The sequence below is a fragment of the Podarcis tiliguerta genome (assembly GCF_965153285.1).
Source record: "Podarcis tiliguerta genome assembly, chromosome: 2".
NCBI lineage: Eukaryota > Metazoa > Chordata > Lepidosauria > Squamata > Lacertidae > Podarcis > Podarcis tiliguerta.
Genome location: NC_139535.1, coordinates 16,772,706 through 16,794,790, shown reverse-complemented (window position 1 = coordinate 16,794,790; position 22,085 = coordinate 16,772,706). Strand labels below are relative to the sequence as shown.

At 46.6% G+C, this 22,085-nt stretch overlaps 2 protein-coding genes across 2 annotated transcripts; both read right to left on the bottom strand.

Annotated features, from left to right (window-relative positions):
• Positions 1–290: 290 nt before the first annotated feature.
• Positions 291–9,995, bottom strand: LOC310670408 (cholinesterase-like). Its single transcript, XM_083425728.1, has 4 exons — positions 9,839–9,995; positions 4,647–6,108; positions 4,248–4,411; positions 291–497 (listed from the first exon to the last, which is right to left on the bottom strand). Exons 2-4 carry the CDS (start codon positions 6,095–6,097, stop codon positions 403–405), a joined length of 1,710 nt encoding a protein of 569 aa, XP_083281854.1. The 5' UTR covers positions 6,098–6,108; positions 9,839–9,995; the 3' UTR covers positions 291–402.
• Positions 9,996–13,614: 3,619 nt separating this feature from the next.
• Positions 13,615–20,056, bottom strand: LOC310670410 (cholinesterase-like). Its single transcript, XM_083425730.1, has 4 exons — positions 19,910–20,056; positions 17,609–19,091; positions 16,647–16,813; positions 13,615–14,779 (listed from the first exon to the last, which is right to left on the bottom strand). The coding sequence occupies exons 2-4, from the start codon at positions 19,078–19,080 to the stop codon at positions 14,712–14,714; spliced, it is 1,707 nt and encodes a 568-aa protein (XP_083281856.1). The 5' UTR covers positions 19,081–19,091; positions 19,910–20,056; the 3' UTR covers positions 13,615–14,711.
• Between the last annotated feature and the right edge of the window lie 2,029 nt (positions 20,057–22,085).

Below are 22,085 nucleotides of genomic sequence, written 5' to 3'. Positions count from 1 at the left end.
CCAATAGCATTGGCTCAATTTAAAAATGCAGATGGAAAAGAAGTTTCAAGCATCCCCATTATGAATATGTTGTTGTGGAAGCATTAAAATCCTATAAATGGGATGGAGGCAATGGGGTTGATCCAGCTAACCTCTAATAGAATAAGGCTGTCCTCACACCATTCCCTTCAGTTTTTCTGCCAATCAAGCAGTCAATATCCATATATACAAAGTGTGCCAGATTCCCATTGTTCCAGGTCCCCATTTTTCTTGAAGAAACATAAGTATTCTGGAGATACCAAATGCCTAAAGAGGGTTTACATTTTTATTCAATTCATATCACAGTAATTTCTTCCTTCATTCAGGTTTGTTGCGATGCTATGTTTGGTACATGGCTGCAGATCCAACAAAGTGTGGGCCTAGCTAAACTGTTCCTGAGGCCTGGTTTTCGCTATCTCCGGCCTCATTCTTCACATCTTTCTCCTGAATGGGTGAAACACAGCCTTCTTCGGATTTCCCTGCAAATGGAAAAAAGAGAGGGTAGGAGGAAAGAACTGATCAACAGAAGATCGCTCCTCATGCAGGAGATCTGGTTAGTTTCCTGTTTTAAATCAAAAGCAGGCCGAAATCCTCCCACTCTGAATTGTTATGGTACCCTTTGTGCCCCATTGAAGATAGGGCCCTAAGCTCTTTCAAGGGCAAAGTACTCTGAGGTGGCTGAGGGGAGCAAGTATTCCCTTCCTCTGCTGACTTTTTAAAGAAAAGGTCTCACCATGGTGAATCCTACACTGATGACAGCAAAGCTTTTTGATCCTCAAGCTCTAGCCATCATGTCTCCTGTACCCAGTGGCGTAGCGTGGGGGGTGCAGGGGGGGCCGGCCGCACCGGGCGCAACATCTGGGGGGGCGCGCTCGCACTCGCAGCTCTCTGCCCCTTCCTGGCTCACGGGCTAGGGGGCGCAAATTACTTGCCTTGCCCCGGGTGCTGACAACCCACGCTACGCCACTGCCTGTACCAGAACGCTGCGGGGACTAAAAATGAATTTTAAAAAATGAAAAAGGAGGAACACATGACCCTCCAGATGTTGGCTTGTAATGCTCATCCTTGACCACTAACCACTATGGATGAACAGATCTGCCCATTTTGGTTCTCCCAGGTTCTCATTTCTCCATTCTTAAATTCAGTTCTCTGCATTTTTCACACAACTGGCGATATATATATATATATATATATATATATATATATGCTTTCGTAGATTTTCACGGGTACAGGAATGCAGGTTTTGGTGTCCTCGGGTGTCTTCCCGTGTAAAAGTTGGGGTGTCTAGGCGACGTTTCGACGAGGTCTCACTCGTCATCTTCAGGCTGGTGCTTTCGGCTTCTTGTTACTGGAACAGGGCAGGATCTCAGTGTTTGAGTTCCTATAAATACTGTTGAGGAGGTGTGGTGTATAGCCTCCAATGTTCTGGGCAGAGAGGAGGTTCCCAGGCTAGTGTGCCTTTTCTTCTTTTGTTCCTTAATTACTTGAGGGATATCTTGAGTGATTTCTTGAGTGATTTCCTGAATCCCACTTAGGTGGGTCATTAGGTGTGGATTAGTTGCTAAAGCCTTCGTGTCTTGAACTCTTGAACTTTGTGAAGAGTTTTTCTGAGAAGATGGCTGTACTGCACTTGGTTGTGCTCTGGCTTGGCTTCGTGTATAGGGGCGAGCTGTGGTTTTGTGGCCTGTGCCAGCCAGATCTGTGTAGGGATTGCAGGGGGGTGCAGCATCCGGAGGTGCCACCCTGGTTTGGCTACTGGATGGTGTCTGTAATTTATCTGTGGAGAGGGTCTGGGTTTGGGTCTGGTGTGGTTGATTGGTGATGGCGTTCTGTGTGCCTCTGGATCTGGTGTCAGATTTTGTGGGGAGGGCTAATTTCCAGATGTCTGGCAAGCGGGATGTGTCGTCACGCTTGTTCATGTTGTGAGGGTGTTTCTCTATCTCGATGGCTTCCATGATTATTCTCTTGTGGTGATGTTCCATGTTAAAGAGCAATTTGGAATCTGCAAAATTAATTTCGTGTCCTGTTTCTTTCATGTGTTGGAAAAGAGAGGAAGTTTTTTCTTCTTTTTTGACGGCATTCTTGTGTTCTGCGATCCGTGCATTTATTCGTCTGTTTGTTTGTCCAATGTACGTGGCTGGGCAGACTTTGCAGGGTATTTCATAGACCCCTTGGTTTTCCAACTGAATTTTATCCTTGGGGTTTCTGAGGATATTGGCTATTTTTTGGTTGGTGCAAAAGGCTGTTTTGATATTGTGTTTATGGAGGATTTTGCTAATTTTATCTGTAGTGCCCTTGATATAAGGAAGGAGGGCTATGCCATTGTTTTCTTCTGTGTCTTGGTTTTTGGGGGGTGTTTCTTTTTGGATTAGCTTCGTAACCCTGTTTTGCTGGTATCCATTGGCAATTAACACATTTGAGAGATTCTGTAACTCAGTTGTCAAGTGGTCTTCGTCAGCCAGGCGTTTGGTTCTGGAGATGAGAGTCTTGGCTACGGAGTTTATTTGTGCAGGGTGGTGGTGTGATTGTGCATGTAAGTAGCGGTTGGTGTGTGTTTTTTTCCGGTAGATAGTGTGTCCTAGGGAGCCATCAGGTTTTTTGTAGATTAGGACGTCAAGGAAGGGAAGTTGGTTGTTGGCTTCTATTTCCATAGTGAATTGTATTTTGGGGTGTAGGCTGTTGAGATGTGTGAGGAAGCTATCCAGTTTTTCCTTCCCGTGTGGCCAAATTACAAAGGTGTCGTCAACATATCTGAGCCAAAGTTTGGGTTTGTGTTCTGACTTGTCTAAAGCATTGGTTTCAAAGTGTTCCATGTACAGGTTAGCGATGACCGGTGAGAGGGGTGATCCCATAGGTGCTCCTTCTATCTGTTTGTATCTTTGTCCATTGTGGATGAAGTACGTGTTGGTTAGGCAGTGGTTGGTCAGACACAGAAGAAAACAATGGCATAGCCCTCCTTCCTTATATCAAGGGCACTACAGATAAAATTAGCAAAATCCTCCATAAACACAATATCAAAACAGCCTTTTGCACCAACCAAAAAATAGCCAATATCCTCAGAAACCCCAAGGATAAAATTCAGTTGGAAAACCAAGGGGTCTATGAAATACCCTGCAAAGTCTGCCCAGCCACGTACATTGGACAAACAAACAGACGAATAAATGCACGGATCGCAGAACACAAGAATGCCGTCAAAAAAGAAGAAAAAACTTCCTCTCTTTTCCAACACATGAAAGAAACAGGACACGAAATTAATTTTGCAGATTCCAAATTGCTCTTTAACATGGAACATCACCACAAGAGAATAATCATGGAAGCCATCGAGATAGAGAAACACCCTCACAACATGAACAAGCGTGACGACACATCCCGCTTGCCAGACATCTGGAAATTAGCCCTCCCCACAAAATCTGACACCAGATCCAGAGGCACACAGAACGCCATCACCAATCAACCACACCAGACCCAAACCCAGACCCTCTCCACAGATAAATTACAGACACCATCCAGTAGCCAAACCAGGGTGGCACCTCCGGATGCTGCACCCCCCTGCAATCCCTACACAGATCTGGCTGGCACAGGCCACAAAACCACAGCTCGCCCCTATACACGAAGCCAAGCCAGAGCACAACCAAGTGCAGTACAGCCATCTTCTCAGAAAAACTCTTCACAAAGTTCAAGAGTTCAAGACACGAAGGCTTTAGCAACTAATCCACACCTAATGACCCACCTAAGTGGGATTCAGGAAATCACTCAAGAAATCACTCAAGATATCCCTCAAGTAATTAAGGAACAAAAGAAGAAAAGGCACACTAGCCTGGGAACCTCCTCTCTGCCCAGAACATTGGAGGCTATACACCACACCTCCTCAACAGTATTTATAGGAACTCAAACACTGAGATCCTGCCCTGTTCCAGTAACAAGAAGCCGAAAGCACCAGCCTGAAGATGACGAGTGAGACCTCGTCGAAACGTCGCCTAGACACCCCAACTTTTACACGGGAAGACACCCGAGGACACCAAAACCTGCATATATATATATATATATATATTTTCATGAAAATTTGTGTAGCAGATAATATGATGTTCAGTTGGTAGCTTAATATTCTCGCTGTATTTTTAAAGTTTCATAAACCCAGAGGTTAAGCCAGTGATGGCGTTGGGAGAGGAGCAGGAACCTTGGAGCTCTGAAGGAACAATACTGCCATGGGGAGTTTTTAGAGAACTCACTTGCTTCTAATGCATTTGCTAGATGAGTGGCCAAGAAAGCACATCGTGGACCGGGTGGCATCCATTTGTGCTGGGCTGCCTCTGTGGTGATGTGGAAGATGTTCTGCTCTGTGGCGTTGTAGACGGGCCACTGTTCCTCATTCGGCGCAGACTCAGTGGGGTTCCTATAGAGGCAACAAAGAAATCATTGCCACATTACAACTTCAGACTGATTTAAGAGTGAAGCATCCAGCACTTACATGATTGTCAGCATCGAGTTGTCATCCCTAGAATATTTTCAGTCCTGAAATCCCACCAATCAGTTGTCAAACGGAGAGGGGCATTAAACGTATTAAAGGGCATGTCTGTATATATGGGCTGGCATACTTGGTCCTTGGCACAGAAAGGTTAATGACTTACCCGCTTCTGGCAAACTCCGCCCAGTATCTCATCACTCGCCGGCTCAATTCCACCTCCGCCTCCGATGGGTCTTTCCGCAATGATGCTGCCAAGTTTCCAAACAAGTACGGGACCTCTGCTCCGTGGGGGGTCCCTATCCACTCTGGCCAAGGAAAGCCAGAACTGCGGTGGCTAAAGGAATAAACATAAGCTGGGCTCCCAACCTCCCTGGCCTTTGCAGCAAACTCCATCACTGGGCATAAAAAGGGATAATCTCCCAAATACTGAATCAAGGCCAAACGGTACCGCTCTGGCCCATGAAAGTATTCAGCATATTTGAGGGCTATAGCCCTGGCAACCTCTTCTGTTTTCAGAGTTTCCAGCACCCCTTCAAGGAGCTGTTCCCAGGTCAGGATCCCATCATTTACTTCAGCACTAGGAAGCATAAGGTATACCAGGAATGAGTCTTCATTAGCCATGACACCAGTAAGAATGGGTTTGCCTTGAATGCCTCTCTCCAGGAGCTTTCGGGGGTCATCGGTGAGAAATTCCCCATCCGTTGTTATTGATCTGATACCACAGAGTTCAGAAAGTGCATGGCTCTCAATTTCCTTCCCCTGTAGGCAGCTGACCATTGCACTGTGGTTAGTTTTAGGACACCCCATGAGCTGACTCACCATCGCTGATTCTCTTTCAGCCTTTTCCGGACTCCTCCAGGCCCAGTGGGCAGTGGGGACTCCAGTATGAAACACACCACGGGCAACAAGGGGTTGGCTTGCCGGTGAAAGTAGGTGGAAACCTGCTAAAGCTCCTCCTTCACCTAAGCCAAGGAGAGTCAACCGAGCTGGATCCCCGCCAAAGACAGCTGCATTCTCACTCACCCACTTCAGAGCCAGATGTTGGTCCCACAATGCAACATTTCCTGGGGCAGCTGGGGGCAGGTATAGGAAACCCAGGGTCCCCATGCGGAAATTCAAGTTGCACACAATGACATTCTCTGTAGCAGCTAATAAGCCCCCATTTAAGACATCTGCTGAGGCCGAGTTCATGCTAAAACCCCCACCATGGATCCATACAAGGATGGGCACTGGTGTGACTGGCCGTGGATGGGGCACCCAGATGTTGAGGAAGAGGCAGTCCTCTGAAAGTGGTGTGTTTGGAGTCCATATGGGTCGATCAGGGAAGGAATCGTTATTAAACTGAAGGCAAGAGTTGCCAAAGCTGGTGGCCTCCAAGACCTGGCTCCACGGCTGATGTGGAACTGGCTTCTGGAAACGCAGTTTGCCTATGGGAGGCTCAGCATAGGGGATGCCCAGGTAGGCGGTCACAGAGCCAGAGCCAGCCGGGAGTCTTTTGCCTCTAATAGGACCGCTGCTGGTGACCACCATAGTATCATCTTCAGATGCGGAGCTTGAAGCCAGGAGGAAGAGGAGGAGGCACAAGGAGGAGGGTGAAGTCCGGAAACAAGGCATAGCGGCTGCAGCTGAAAGAATCAGAAATATGAGTGGCATGGGGCAGCAGCGTAGGACGGGGCGCAGGGGGGGCAGGCCACCCCAGGTGCCACCACGGAGGGGGGTGACAAATTATCAAGGAACAATTACTGCCCTACTAGGGCGGTTCATAAAAAACTTTTTTTAAAAAAATGCCTGCTCCAAAGGTCTTATCTTACTACACTAGGGATTATATAGCTATACAGTGGTACCTCAGGTTACATACGCTTCAGGTTACATCCGCATCAGGTTACGGACTCCGCTAACCCAGAAATAGTACCTCGGGTAAGAACTTTGCTTCAGGATGAGAACAGAAATTGTCCTCCGGCAGCACGGCAGCAGCGGGTGGCCCCATTAGCTAAAGTGGTGCTTCAGGTTAAGAACAGTTTCAGGTTAAGAACGTACCTCCGGAACAAATTAAGTTCTTAACCCGAGGTACCACAGTATATGAAATTTCATGCATATCAGTTAATATCTTGACCCTCCTCCACAAAACTAGCTGTTTACTCAGCCGTTTTCCTATGTAGTGAAGGCTGGAATTTCAATTCATTGGAGCAGGGTCAAGATATGTACCGATATGCATGAAATTTCAGATATAGGTATATAATCCCTAGTGTAGTAAGATAAGACCTTTGGAGCAGGCATTTTTTAAAAAAAATAAAATGTTTTTTTATTAACTGCCCTAACCTCTGCTGGGCTTCCCAGGTCCTGGAAAGTCGGCCTATGCGAAGAAAATGAGACTAGGCTGAGTAGATTAGGCCTTGTCTTGCCTTCACCCCGCCTCCTGCATGCAGCCGATTGGCCAGCTGGGTTGGAGGTGGGGCGAAGGCAAGGCAAGGCCGAATCTACTCAGCCTAGTCTCATTTTCTTCACATAGGCCGCCTTTCCGGGCTGCTGGGAAAGCCTGCCAAGGCCGCTGCCTGTCCTGCACACCCCCTTCAGGCCCCAATCCCCCTCTGAAAAGCCTCTGCTTCCCCCAAAAGCGGAGCTTTTGGGACAGTGGCAGTGCCACCGCCCAGTTTTGCCCATGCGTGGCACCAGGAGGAGGAGCTCAATGCCGCCCTGAGCACTCATCAGGGCAGCCTCCCCTTTGCCCCCAATCTTCCCTGCATGAAGCTAGGACCCCCCCAAAGCAGTTGTGTAATTAAAAGAAGATGAGAAAAATCAGCAAAGCAATTCTGTGGCTAACTGACCAATTCCTTTAAATAGGGTCTACTAATGAAGTTCACACTTTCCACAACTAGTCTGATGCTTTTGCAGAAAAATATTCCTAGACACAAGACTTTTGTTTTTTATTTTTTAAGCCCTTTCAGACTCCCATCTCGAGGCTAAGTACAGCAAAGTGTACATTCCCACCCCTCTCCCCAAGGCTGGGTTGTTTACTTCTGTGTGCTTGTGTATCTGTGTCTCCCTTGTATCTATTAGGGACTCACCTTTCCTTTGATATCTATGCTACTGATTACTTCTGCCGTTCTAATTTTCGAGAAAGTCTTTAAGTAAAAAAGGATCTGTACGATAGAATAACAGTGGTAACAATACAGTGGTGCCTCGCAAGACGAAAAGAATCCGTTCCGCGAGTCTCTTCGTCTTGCGGTTTTTTTCGTCTTGCGAAGCAAACCCATTAGCGGATTAGTGCTATTAGCGGTTTAGCGGCTATTAGCGGCTATTAAAGGTTTAAGGGATTAGCGGATTAGCTGCTAAAAGGCTATTAGCGGCTTAGATCAGCTGATAAGAGGCTTAGATCAGCTGTTAAGCGGCTTAGCAAACAGCTGTTAAGCGGTTTAGGGGCTTGGGGGAAAAGGGGGGGAGGGGGGGGAAACCCCAGGAATCGCAAGACATTTTCGCCTTGCGAAGCAAGCCCATAGCAAATTCGTTTTGCGAAGCACCTCCAAAACAGAAAACCCTTTCGTCTAGCAGGTTTTCCGTCTTGCGAGGCATTCATCTTGCGGGGCACCACTGTACATTGAAGACAAGTAAATATTTTGGGGAGGGTGGTACCAGAGCCCTAGCACCACCATCCCAAAGAGGATAAAATGGGTGGACTTTGGTACTCTTTTGTCCTCTCCTCCCGCAATGTCTCGCTATCTGAGCTGGCTCCCTGCCTGTTGCGTTACATGTAGGGAAACCCGTGCGGGGTTCCTCTCTGTGTAAAGTCTTCAAGCTGTGCCTGCGCGTGCCTGACTAATCTGCCCCGTTGTCAAAATTTATCTTTTCCCCCACCTCCAGTCTCCGTTGTTGCATGTCCTGGCTGAGGGGAAAAACAGAAGAAGGATGGCCGTCGGTCAGGGATGGTCTAGTTGAAATTCCTGCATTGCCCCAGGGGTTTGGCTAAATGACCTTCAGGGGTCCCTTCCAACTCTACAATTCTCTGGTGCAGCTTGTGCAGAGTTTTAGGCACAAGTTGGATGCAAGGGGTGCATAGGATTGCAGCCTATCTTATGCACCTTGGGCTCGGGAATAAGTCCCACTCATCATGATGAGACTAGATTGCTGCTGTGCAGTCCTGTTTTTTAAATAAATGTTTTCCTTTTCGGATAATACAAAGCATGGTGAAATCACAATAAATAAAACCTCCCCTTCGGTAGTTTCAAGCACTACTACAGGTTCCACATAATTTCTGTACCGCATTGTTTACTGTGACAGCACCTGCAATTTGGAACTCCCCGCCTATTGCAACAAAGCACGTGCCTTTGCGAGACTCTTTTCGGGCACCTACTAAAAGCATTCTTCGTTAGGCAAGCATACCTAGATGCTTAGGAAGTTGAAGTAATTGTAATCTTAATATTTTAGCTTTTGTATGTTTTAAAGTAGGGTTGTTGATTTTTCTTGATTCTACTGCTGTGGTGTTTTTTTGTTTTTTGTTTTGGTAAACCACTTTGCAGGTTTTTAAAAATATTTTTTTATTAAATAAATAAAAAATAAATATAAATAAAATAACACAAGCCATCTATCGATCATGCACATCTATCGTAACAGCTACACCTTAAATGGAGAAATTGAAGAGAGTCCCCTTCTTGTTCAAATCTGCTGGGGCATCCACACCCAATTACTCAAAGCATTGCCAAAATGTACTATGGGTGAAGTTTCTCCACAACTACTGCTGTACAGTTGGGTAGAAGGGGTTATCATTCAAATCTCCAAAGACCTCCAAACATCCCACAAAAAAGGGGGGGGTGTACTGACACTGCTAGAACTCAAGTTTTTGATTTCCTTTCCTATGGCAGATCTTCTACCTATTCTCCCATTCTCATTCATTTTTTAGAAGCACTCTGATTTGTGGTCTAGGGTTGTTGTGGCTCCAATTTTTGGTAATTTGGAGAAATTGAAAAGAGGCTCCTTCTTCCTCAAATCTGCTGGGGCATCCACACCCAGTTACTCAAAGCATCATCAGACTGTCCTTCAGCCATTCTATGGGTGAAGTTCCTCCAGAATTACTGCTGTACAGTTGGGCAGAAGGGGCTATCATTCAAAACACCCAAGACAAACCCAACCAAAAGAAGGTAAAAAAACAACAACATTGACACTGCTAGAACTCAAGTTTCTGATTTACATTCCTATGCCAGGTCTTCTACCTGTTCTCCAAAGAACATTCCCCCTTTCTCATTCATTTTTAGAGGCACTCTGATTTGTGGTCTAGAGTTGCTGTGCCTCCAGTTTTTGGTAATCTTCTGAGTTATCCCCCATGGCCAACTCACATCACATTTCTGTTCCTTACAGACTCACCCTGATGGGGTTCTCCTGCTCCTCAGTATCCCCTGCAGCTCACTCTGAAGAGGAAAGTTAGGTACTGCTGAGGATCCAGACCCTTATATGAAAAACACCTGGACGTGTGAGCATCTGCCCATCTGTACGTATGCAAAAGTCAATGACCGACTGGCTTTGCTCACCCGGTGGGAGGAGGCTTCACCTTGGCAGGATTCGAATGTATGTCAGGGGTCAGAGAGACCTTGCTTTTACATAAATTGGGAGAAGGTGCAGGGGGGAAGACAAATGGCTGCCTCCAAAATAAGTCATACTCAGAGGAGACCCACTACAATTAAAGGACATGACTCTGATAGGACCATTGATTTGCATGCGTCTGCTCTGAGTAGAACTTAAAAGGATTCAGCCCAAAGTTATTGCCATCCTCCTGTCCTTTGGCTACAGAGTAATACCAATGTCCACAAATACAGCCTGGCTCTCAGAACAAGATACAGTGCTTCAGTGAAAACTTGTGTGACTCTTCTGTCAGCACAAAGGGCTTGTCATGGGCCAGGAGTCGGCTTCACCTGCTGAGCAGCAGCCTGAAGGAGCAGAAGGCAGAGTGACTCCACCTGCTGCTGATCACCCTTCTTGCTCCTGAGGAGAACCAGCTGGCTCCAGCTTTCTTAAGCAGCTTCCCAGCCTCAGTCAGTTGCTAGAAACAACATTTGTTGTTCCTGGCCAGACCTTGCTGCTTTTTGCTTCTTGTGACCCTGGACTCTCAGCTTCCTTGATCCCCCGGACCATTTGACTATGTGAACTGAGATACTCCTGACTTTAGGACTGGGCTGAACTTTGCTTACGGACTCTGCCTCCAGGCAAATACCCACCCACCCTGAGACTTGACTGGTTGGCTGGCCACTCCTGGCACTGAGCTCTGCCATGGGTGGGCAACATGGGACTACACGAGGGCTTGGCTCATAGGGGTTATATTGTCTTCTGGATAGGAACCACAACAACCCCTCATTTAAGAAACCTGGAACTCCATTTTGGATTTTTAAGTAGCAGCTTTCAAACAATACACACCCATTCCGAAGATATCATTGCAGGCAATGATATTTATTCATATATCCTAAAAGCACCACCGTCTCTGTTATGTATTGAAGTTCTCACCCTGGCCAAAAAGAGTGTTGTGTATATAGTTTTCACTCAGGTCCACGTCAGTTACTTTAGGCGGGAAACCCTGGGTTGTTGTTGCTACCATGTTGACAGCCGGCTGCCTATAAAAGCAGGCCGGCTGAGCAGTTTGCTGTTCAGTTCTGTTCCAGCTTACAAATAAAGAGCTGCTTTGGAGAAATCGCTGCGTCGTCTGCTATGGCTACCCACTATTTTACAGTCTCCACTGTCCATCATTCCAAGGAAACTGAATCCTGCATAAGCACCGGGATCCTGCTGGCATGCAACTCTTTCCAACGTGTCCATGTTTGAGGCATGCTGGGTTCAAACCTAGTTTTATCCCTACTTTTTTCCCTGCGCTTTATGCTTCCACCACTCTATGAGGTTTATTCTTTTCTATACAGATTTACAACTATACCTGTAATGAATCCCAGTTTTCTCCCTCTGGTTGTACAAAGCCAGGGCTGAAGATCCTGTGGCCCTCCATCTATTGTTTAGCTGCAACTCCCACCAGAAGAGAATGGGTAGAGATAATAGCAAATGTAGTCCAACAAGATAGGAACGTCTACTGGGTCTCTGTTCCAGCATAAGCACTGGGCAGCCTGGTTCTACTGATTCACTGGTTAACCAGTAGGTCACTTACCTGGAGGTGAAGGAGATTGTCACTAGGATTTCTTTAAAACATTTCAATTTAAAAAAATATTATGGCTGGTAAACTCTTTCCATGCTATTTAAAATATAGATCATGTAAGTTAAGTTGTATGGAATCAGTTCCAATCTGTTACCCCCGAGGATGTGGACAGGCTGCTTGGACAAGTGAAACCAACCACCTGTCTCCTTGATCCTTGTCCATCCTGGCTTATAAAAGCTAGCCGGGAAGGGCTGGGCGATGGGCTTCGTGGGGTGGTGAATGCTTCTCTCTGCGAGGGAGCCTTCCCAGACCCGCTGAAAGAGGCAGTTATCAAACCGCTTCTTAAAAAAACATCTTTAGATGTGGCCAATATGGCCAACTATCGCCCAGTCTCAAATCTTCCATTCTTGGGCAAGGGGATTGAGCGAGTGGTTGCTGAACAACTCCAGGCATGCCTGGAAGACGCGGACCATTTGGATCCCTTCCAGTCGGGATTCAGGCCTCATCATGGGACTGAAACTGTCTTGGTCGCACTGGTTGATTATCTCCAGTGAGCTAGGGACAAAGGTGAGAGCTGTTTCCTAGTTCTGCTGGATCTCTCAGCGGCATTTGACACCATCGACCATAACATCCTTCTGGACCGTCTAGAGGGGCTGGGGGCACTGTTATACAGTGGTTCCACTCCTTCCTCCTGGGCCGTGTTCAGAAAGTGGGGGGTGAGTGTTCAGACCCCTGTGGGGTGCCTCAGGGTTCCGTCCTCTCCCCCATGCTTTTTGACATCTATATGAAGCCGCTGGGAGAGATCATCAGGGGGTTTGAGCTGGGTGTCCATCAATATGCAGATGATACACAGCTCTGCCTCTCTTTCAAATCAGAACCAGTGAAGGTCCTGTGTGAGTGTCTGGAGGCGGTTGGAGGATGGATGGCAGCTAACAGATTGAGGCTGAATCCTGACAAGACAGAAGTACTGGTTTTGAAGGACAGGAGGCAGGCAGGTGTGGAGGACTCCCTGGTCCTGAATGGAGTAACTGTGCCCCTTAAGGATCAGGTGTGCAGCCTGGGAGTCATTTTGGACTCTCAGCTGCCCATGGAGGCGCAGGTCAATTCTGTGTCCAAGGCAGCCCTGTTTACCAGCTCCACCTGGTACGCAGGCTGAGACCCTACCTGCCCCCAGACTGCCTCGCTAGGGTGGTGCATGCTCTGGTTGCCTCTCGCTTGGACTACTGTAATGCGCTCTATGTGGGGCTACCTTGAAGGTGACCCGGAAACTGCAACTAATCCAGAATGCAGCAGCTAGACTGGTGACTGGGAGCAGCCACCAAGACCACATTGATAGACCTACATAGGTTCCCAGTACATTTACGAGCACAATTCAAAGTGTTGGTGCTGACCTTTAAAGCCCTAAACGGCCTCGGTCCAGTATATCGGAAGTAGCATCTCCACCCCCATCGTTCTGCCCAGACACTGAGGTCCAGCGCCGAGGGCCTTCTGACAGTTCCTTCACTGCGAGAAGCCAAGTTACAGGGAACCAGGCAGAGGGCCTTCTCGGTTGTGGCACCCGCCTTGTGGAATGCCCTCCCACCAGATGTCAAAGAGAACAAGAACTACCAGACTTTGAGAAGACATCTGAAGGCAGCCCTGCTTAGGGAAGCTTTTAATGTTTGATGCATTACTGTATTTTAATAATTTGTTGGAAGCCGCCCAGGGTGGCTGGGGAAGCCCAGCCGGATGGGTGAGGTATAAATAAATTATTATTATTATTATTATTATTATTATTATTATTATTATTATTAAATGGGGTGGTTAATTAGAGGCCAAAGGAACAGTAATGGCAAAGTGAGTGTGTCACACAATAGCTCAGCTGCCAAATATTTTACACTCCCAGCACATCTGGGAACCTCGCTTCTTGGAAAGACCTGCATAGATTTAGCTATCATTCCTGTCATTCCTTTTAACAACAACAACAACAACAACAACAACAACAACAACAATAAAACACCAAACACTTGCATTATTTTCGAACGTATATATTTCCTCACAAAGTCTGCCTTTATCTACACATTTCAACTAAGCACATCCCTTTTTAATATGCATTTTGGTATGTATCTGAGCTGAAACCCAGTATGCAGTATTTAGTGAACTGTGAAAACCAAAGTCTGCCTGTGTTCTGATCTGCATATTTCTTTCAGGACGGACACATTTACATTTGTTCAATGAAAAATTCAGACGGAACAAAAGCTTCAAGGATCCCTAATCTTGATATCTTCTTGTGGTGGTTGGAAAATCCTATGAATGTGAACGATGACAAAGGGGTAATCTGGCTGCCCTCTGAGAGAACGAGGCTGTACTCACTTCATTCCTTTCAGTTTCAGTCCCACTCAAGCACTCGCTACCTGTTTATACTGAACGTTTGAAGAGCCTCTCTAGAATGCACAGGCTAGGCCTTGCTGCCTAGGGGATGCATGACTGACATCAGCATAAAGGAGTCCTATAGGCCATATGGAAGTGAGAGCTGGACCATAAAGAAGGCTGATCGCCGAAGAATTGATGCTTTTGAATTATGGTGCTGGAGGAGACTCTTGAGAGTCCCATGGACTGCAAGAAGATCAAACCTCTCCATTCTTAAGGAAATCAGCCCTGAGTGCTCACTGGAAGGACAGATCGTGAAGCTGAGGCTCCAATACTTTGGCCACCTCATGAGAAGAGAAGACTCCCAGGAAAAGACCCTGATGTTGGGAAAGATGGAGGGCACAAGGAGAAGGGGACGACAGAGGATGAGATGGTTGGACAGTGTTCTCGAAGCTGCCAGCATGAGTTTGACCAAACTGCGGGAGACAGTGGAAGACAGAAGTGCCTGGCGTGCTCTGGTCCATGGGGTCACGAAGAGTCGGACACAACTAAATGACTAAACAACAACAAAACATTTTCATCAACTGCCTATCGAACCATTTGTTTTTTTTCTTCAGTCCATTTTGTCCCAATGAGCAGCTGCGTTGTGAATAGTTGTGTTAAGAAGCAGGCCTAGCTGAAACTGTTTCTAAGGCATGATTTTCCCCATTTCACAGCTTCCATTTTCACTTGCTGCAAGATATTTCTTGTTCTGCCTTTCTAAGTTTCGGTCGCACTGTGCACATCTTTCTCCAAAGTAGATGAAGCAGGAACTTCTGGAGATTTTTCTGCAAAAGACAAAGGTGGGGCAGAGGGAAAGTACTGATAAGCAGAAGGTCAGACAGCTATCCATGCAAGAGATTGCTCAGTCTCCTGACTTTTGTTTTTAAGCAAAAGCGGAACCCCCCTCCCCACATTTTTATGGTACCCTTCATGCCCCACTGAAGATGGGGTCTTAAGCTGCTTCAGGGGCAAAGCTCTCAGAGGTGGCTGAGGGGAACAGGTGTTCCTTTCCGCCCCTCACTTTACCAATTTATTTTTTAAAAAAACAAAATCATTGCCGCTTCTCCTACAATGAGAATAACAAGGTTTCCTTTTCCACAGCATGCAGCCATCATGTCTTCTGTACCAGAATGCTGTGGGAACTGATGAGGCCTTTTTTAAAAAGCAGAGGATGGGGAACCTGTGGCCCTCCAGATGTTGTTGGCCTGTGGTGATCATCCCTGACCAGTAGAAGAGTTTGGATTTGATATCCCGCCTTTCACTCCCCTTCAGGAGTCTCAAAGCGGCTAACATTCTCCTTTCCCTTCCTCCCCCAGAACAAACACTCTGTGAGGTGAGTGGGGCTGAGAGACTTCAGTGTGACTGGCCCAAGGTCACCCAGCAGCTGCATGTGGAGGAGCGGAGACGCGAACCCGGTTCCCCAGATTACGAGACTACCGCTCTTAACCACTACACCACACACAGTAGCCACTAAAGATAGACAGATCTGCCAATTTTGGTTCTCCCAGTTTCTCATTTCTTCATTCTTAAATTCAGTTCCTCACATTCCTGAGGCTGCCGGCAATTTAGGTGGAAAAGGACTCATGAAAATATGTGTGGAAGATAATTTATCTATTTGCATCATTTTATTAGGTTGTTTAATGTTCTTGCTGTTTTAATATGTTTCATGAGGCCAGTTGCCTGGGAAAACAAGGAAAAGAATTGAATTGTAAGCAAGTGAAGGCTGAGGGTTTGGGGCAGCCTTGGCACCTGTTGCTAAGGGATTTGGGGTGTTGGGAGAATGACCTTTGGAGGGTGGTTAAGCCAGTGAGGGGAGAGGAGAAGAGGAACCTTGGAGTACTGAGGGAACAATACTGTTGTGGAGAGTTTGTGGAGAACCTTTGATAAAAGAAAGCCGTCCTCAATTTCTTGAAGTGGCCGTGAGGAGAACTGAACAGGACCGTGATGTGAGAAAGAACAGCTAGATGATGATCTGCTTTCAGCACTGGTGCCTGCTATGCTGAGGCAACTCTTTCTTAAAAAGGGACATATTTGGGCCTTGTTCTGGAACATTCTGGGCTCACAGAAGATAGCACTGGTTCCACGTTTCAGAGGGCCCTTGAACAAAGCACACGTCATGAGGCCCCTTCTCTTACCCACCCTGGCATTTTCACCGGCTGGTATTATTCATCTTTCTCCTCATTGCTATCACCGGCTTGTTTGCCAGATTGAGAGGCAAGCAGACAGGGACATCCGCTGCTTTGCCTTTTCACCCACCCACCCACCCCTTGTCTGAGCCAGGGTGACAGGCAAGTGTACAAGCAGGTTGCAACAGTGAAGAAGAGAAGCATGTGGGGAAGGATCCTGTCCGTGGTCCCTCTCCTGGGGTGTGGGCCCAGAACATATGCCCCACAATGCCACCTCTTTGTGCAGCCCTCACAGAAATATTGCCTACTCTCAGTGATATCCCTTCTAGTAGTTGCAGTAGGAGCATGGTTCTGATCACGCCAAGGCCACTGGTCTCATCCCCTCACGAGCCACCTGCCTATATCTGTATTGCAGGGGCTTGCACTAAATGATCTTTGGGGTTTGTTCCAACTCTACAATTCTGTGATTCTAATCCAGAGCTGGGAACTGCATATGGTTCCTTTCCTAAAAGGGCCCTGATCACACCTGTTTGTGTGGCCTTAGAATGCAAGGAGCTCAGGAAATCGCATTGTGGGCTAGGTGACATCCGTTTGAGCTGGACTGCCACATCTGTCCCAATGTGGAAAAACTTCTGCTCTGCGGCGCTGTAGACAGGCCACTGTGCCTCATCTCCCATGGACCCAGTGGGATTCCTGTAGAGGAAACAAAGAAATCAGAGCCGTATCTCAGCCTCAGATTGGTTTGCAGGGTGAAGCTTCCAGTGTTGTATAATGTAATAAACAGATAAGCCAAACCAGGATTTAAATGCTGTCTAAACCCTGCTCCCAGTGTTGCCGGGAGTGCTATGCCACAAATAGCCAAAAGTTGCCCCATAGCCGACATCAGAAGTGGGCAGCTGTGCAAGGATTCCAGTTGCCGACAGCAGTCCTGTATATGGGCAACAGATTCTCATTAGGAAAAATGGCTGTGTTTCTCAAAATGGTGCCCTCCAACCCAGGATCACACATGCTGTGGTAGAAGCTTACTCACAGGTGCAGTCAGGCAGTGTCCATGATAACTACAGCAGAGGTGGAGAACGCCTTTCAGAGCAGGGGCCAAATTACCTCATACATAAGCTTTAGTGAGCCAGTCAATGGATGTGACCCTTGCCTTGTACAATAGGCTACATTCCTGCCATGAAAACATCTATCTCTCCATCGAGGCATGCAAGAAATATTACTTCACTTTAAGGACATATTCCAGTCTGAGAAAAGCCCTCAAGGATGGCACAGAACCAAACAGGTGAGAGGGGTGAACTGGGGAGGGAGGCGCCCAATGACTGGGCAGAGAGAATCCCACCCGTCCTCCACAAAATGGAAGCCTTTTAGCAAAGGAAACATGCTGGGAGGTGGACAACCCACAACATTCAAGCTGAACCACATTCACAACCTGTGCAAAGGTGCCATCAATGACACAGATGACCCGAAAGTGTTTGATTAATGCCTTACCCGCTTCTGGCAAATTCTGCCCAGTATCGCATCACTTGGCGGCTCAATTCGGCTTCAGCGGCCTTCACCTCCGACCGGTTTGTTTGCAACACTAATTCCACGCTTCCAAACAAGTAAGGTACCTCAGCTCCATGAGGTGTCCCCGCCCATTCAGGCCAAATAGAGTCGGGATTGCGGTGGTCGAAAGAGTAAACATAAACTTGGTTCTTATCTTTCCCCACCTTCTCAGCAAACTCAAGCAGAGGGCACACAAAGAAGAAATCTTCCATATAATGACTCATGGCCAAACGATATTGTTCCGGCCCATGGCTACCTTCAGTGTACTTCTGTATCACATCCTGGTCAACATTTTGTTTGGTTGCTCCTTTCAGAGTTCCATTGACTGCTTTAAGGGCCTGCTCCCGGGTCAGTATTGCATCCTTCGATGTCATGTTAGGAAACATAAAAAATACCATAGTTGACCCTTCATCAGCAGTGACGCCAGTGAGAATGGGTTTGCCGTGAACAAGGCCACTCTCCAGCAGCTTTGGGGGGTCATCTGGGAGGAACTCCCCATCCGTTGTCAATGAGAAGAAAGTTTGCAAGGCATCAAACATTTTGCTGTTCATTTCCAACCCCTGTAGGCAGCTTACCATAGCACTGTGGTTAGCTTTAGGGCACCCCACAAGGCCACTCACCATCGCTGAATCTCTTAGGGCATTTTCAGGAGTCTTCCAACTCCAGGGGGCATTGGGAACTCCACTCTGAAGCACAGCACGGGCAAAAAGGGGTTGGCTTGCCGGTGAAAGCAGGTGGAAACCAACTGCGGCCCCTCCAGCACTTTCGCCAAAAAGAGTTATCCGGGCTGCATCACCGCCAAACACAGCTGCGTTCTCACCCACCCACTTCAGAGCCAGATGCTGGTCCCACAAGCCAACGTTTCCTGGGGCATCTGGCGGCATGTACAGGAAACCTAGGGTCCCCACGCGGTAATTCATGGAGGCCACAATGACATTCTCTGTAGCTGCTAACAAGGCCCCATTGTACATATCCAAAGAGGCTGTGCCAATGATGAAACCCCCGCCGTAGATCCAAAGGAGGATGGGCACTGGTGTGGCTGGCCGTGGATGGGGCACCCAGATGTTGAGGAAGAGGCAGTCCTCTGAAAGTGGTGTGTTAGCAGCAAATAGCTCTGCAAATGGCATTTTTTCAATGTTTACCTGAAGGCAAGAATTGCCAAAGCTGGTGGCCTCCAAGACCTGGCTCCACGGCTGATGTGGAACTGGCTTCTGGAAACGCAGTTTGCCTATGGGGGGCTCAGCATAGGGGATGCCCAGGTAGGCGGTCACAGAGCCAGAGCCAGCTGGGAGTATTTTGCCTTTAATGGGACCGCTGCTGGTGACCACCACAGTATCATCTTCAGAGGCAGAGCTGGAAGCCAGGAGGAAGAGGAGTAGGCACAAGGAGGAGGGTGAAGCCCGGAAACAACACATAGCGGCTGCAGCTGAATGAATCAGAAATAAGGGTGGGGTGGGAAACAATAGAATATGGGACATTTGAATAATGCAACCAAGCCTGAATACAAGAAGAAACCCAAATGGAAACCTCAGTATCAAACAAATCTGCTTTTTGTATGTCCCTTCCTACATAAGAACACAATAAAACTCAATAAAACACACAATAAAAACTCTTTAAGGTGCCAGGGGACACTGTCCAGATTTTCCTGGTATTTTGATGGTTTCTAGTCCCTGTACCATTAAATACCATTAAATAAATAGTTATTAATTCCTATTTTAATTAACAAAAGTTTTGGTTCCTCTAAATTATGAATGCAACAGGTAACTGGGTGTATCACATCTCTCAGTCATGCACATCTGTCCATGATAAGGTGTAGCTACAGTACACCTTAAATGGAGACACTGAGAAGTATCTTCGCCTTGCTCAAATCTCCTGGGGAATGAACACCTGGATACTCAAAGCATCTCCAAACTGTACTTCAGCTATTCCACAAATAAGGTTTCTCCAGATCTATTGTTGTACAGTTTGACAGAAGGGGTTATCACTGAAATTGCCAAAGACAAACCCAACCCAGAAAAAGGTAAAAACAACAACAACATTGACACTGCTAGAACTCAAGTTTGTGATTTCCTTTCCTATGGCAGGTCTTCTACCTGTTCTACAGAGAACATTTCCCCATTCTCATCCATTTTAAGAGACACTCTGATTTGTGATCTAGAGTTGCTGTGGTTCCAGTTTTTGGTAATGTTCTGAGTTAACCCCCATGGCCAGCTCACATCGCATTTCTGTTCCTTACAGACTCACCCTGATGGGGTTCTCCTGCTCCTCAGTATCCCCTGCAACTCACTCTGAAGAGGAAAGTTAGGTACTGCTGAGGATCCAGAGACTCTTATGAAAAACACCTGGGCGTGTGAGCATCTGCCCATCTGTACGTAAGCAAAAGTCAATGACCAACTGGCTTTGCTCACCCGGTGGGAGGAGGCTACATCTTGGCAGGATCTGAATGTATGTCAGGGGTCAGAGAGACTTTGCTTTTACATAAATTGGGAGAAGGTGCAGGGGGGAAGACAAAGGGCTGCCTCCAAAATAAGTCATACTCAGAGGAGACCCACTACAATTAAAGGACATGACTATGATCGGACCATTGATTTCCATGTGTCCGCTCTGAGTAGAACTTAAAAGGATTCAGCCCAAAGTTATTTCAATGCTTCTGTCCTTTGGCCATGGAGTGATACAAATGTCCACAAATACAGGGAAAGAGCGACCTGGAACTCCAATTTGGATTTTTCAGAAGCAGCTTTCCAAGAATATACACCCATTCCTAAGGCATGTGCAGGCAATGAGATTTATTCCACTAACAACTAGTGGATCAGCAACAGATTAAGAAAATAGGGATTAATACACAAATAGATTCTAATCTAGAATGATCCAGCTTCTCCAAAGGTCCAGATGCGCCAATGGCAGCCTGTCCCATCAGGCTTTTTTCACAGTCAATTTGGGGATGCAACCAATGAGTAGGTCCTTCTAGATCCATAATTTGATAGCAGTTTAGCAAGGAACTCCAACCAGCAGGTGGCAGCAGAGATGTTGCAATAGCAACTGGGGTGCATTGCAAGAGGGAGCTCCAGCTAGGGTTGCCAAACTTCAAAAAGTAAAATTCATGACACCTGGGAGTTCCTAACAGCTTTTTGAGCTGTTACCACTGCTTTGCCCATCTGATGCCATTTTTAAACCCGAAAACCAGGACATGTCGGGAATTTTCCTGACGTATGGCAAGCCTAGAATTGCAACACTGGGAGGGGTTTGCTGCAGTGCCCAGAATTGTTTAAGCGAAGAAATGTGCTTTGAATGTGCTTCAGATGAATATTTTATACGCACCTTGACTGTGTGTATGAGTCCCTATCCTGAACTTCCTGGGTCTGCCAGGAACCTTGACTCTCTTTTTTTTCCATATAATTTTTATTATTTTCATTAATAAAATAAAAACATAAAATATAACAACATTATAATAGCCATTTCTAAAACATTTGCTCCACCGAGCTCATGACTTCCCTCCCTCCCTTCAACTGGTTTCTAATTTCCTGATAAATTATATACACATTTCTGCTGTCAGTTTCTGTCCTTCAATATATCTCAAGTCCTTCTATTATCCATGGTCAGATACTATTTTTATATTATGTGGCAAGATTCATATCAGTCCTGCTAGTGTCTTCACATTTTTGCAATAGTCTCTTGGGTACTCAATAAATTTACTCCAAACAGTCTCTAAAATTTCTGATCGACTTGGTGGGTTACAGATCCTCACAGTCAGTTTGGCTAACTCCGCATAGTCCATCATCTTCATCTGCCACTCCCCGATCATTGGTAATTTTTGTGATTTCCACCTTTTTTGTTGTTGTTGTTTAGTTGTTTAATCGTGTCCGTGGACCAGAGCATGCCAGGCACTTCTGTCTTCCACTGCCTCCTGCAGTTTGGTCAGACTCATGTTTGTAGCGTCGAGGACACTATCCAACCATCTCGTCCTCTGTCGTCCCCTTCTCCTTGTGCCCTCCATCTTTCCCAACATCAGGGTCTTTTCCAGGGAGTCTTCTCTTCTCATGAGGTGGCCAAAGTATTGGAGCCTCAGCTTCACGATCTGTCCTTCCAGTGAGCACTCAGGGCTGATTTCCTTCAGAATGGATAGGTTTGATCTTCTTGCCGCAGTTACCGACAAAAGAAGAATGGAGGATGAAACTGATGGACTATGCAGAATTAGATAAATTAACAGGAAGAATTTGAAACCTGCGTGACCAGAGATTCACAGAAGACTGGTGTAAATTTACGGACTATTTGAAAAGTAACTGTGATGATCAGATTACGCTAGTAGGTTTGTAAGATGAACTATTTGAAATATTGCAAAAAAGGTAATGAGGAGAATTGTTAGTTAAGATAATTAAAGGCAATATGAATTTAAGAAATGCAGAAGAAGTGATAAGAATGG

Excerpts from the sequence above, each read along its gene's own strand:
- LOC310670408 (XM_083425728.1), bottom strand. The coding sequence starts at position 6,097 with ATGCCTTGTTTCCGGACTTCACCCTCCTCCTTGTGCCTCCTCCTCTTC. Across the intron at positions 4,412-4,646 it reads GCGGAGTTTGCCAGAAGCGG|GAACCCCACTGAGTCTGCGC; the intron begins GTAAGTCATTAA and ends TTGCCTCTATAG. Across the intron at positions 498-4,247 it reads AGCAAATGCATTAGAAGCAA|GGAAATCCGAAGAAGGCTGT; the intron begins GTGAGTTCTCTA and ends TTCCATTTGCAG.
- LOC310670410 (XM_083425730.1), bottom strand. The coding sequence starts at position 19,080 with ATGTGTTGTTTCCGGGCTTCACCCTCCTCCTTGTGCCTACTCCTCTTC. Across the intron at positions 16,814-17,608 it reads GCAGAATTTGCCAGAAGCGG|GAATCCCACTGGGTCCATGG; the intron begins GTAAGGCATTAA and ends TTTCCTCTACAG. Across the intron at positions 14,780-16,646 it reads TTCTAAGGCCACACAAACAG|AAAAATCTCCAGAAGTTCCT; the intron begins GTGTGATCAGGG and ends TGTCTTTTGCAG.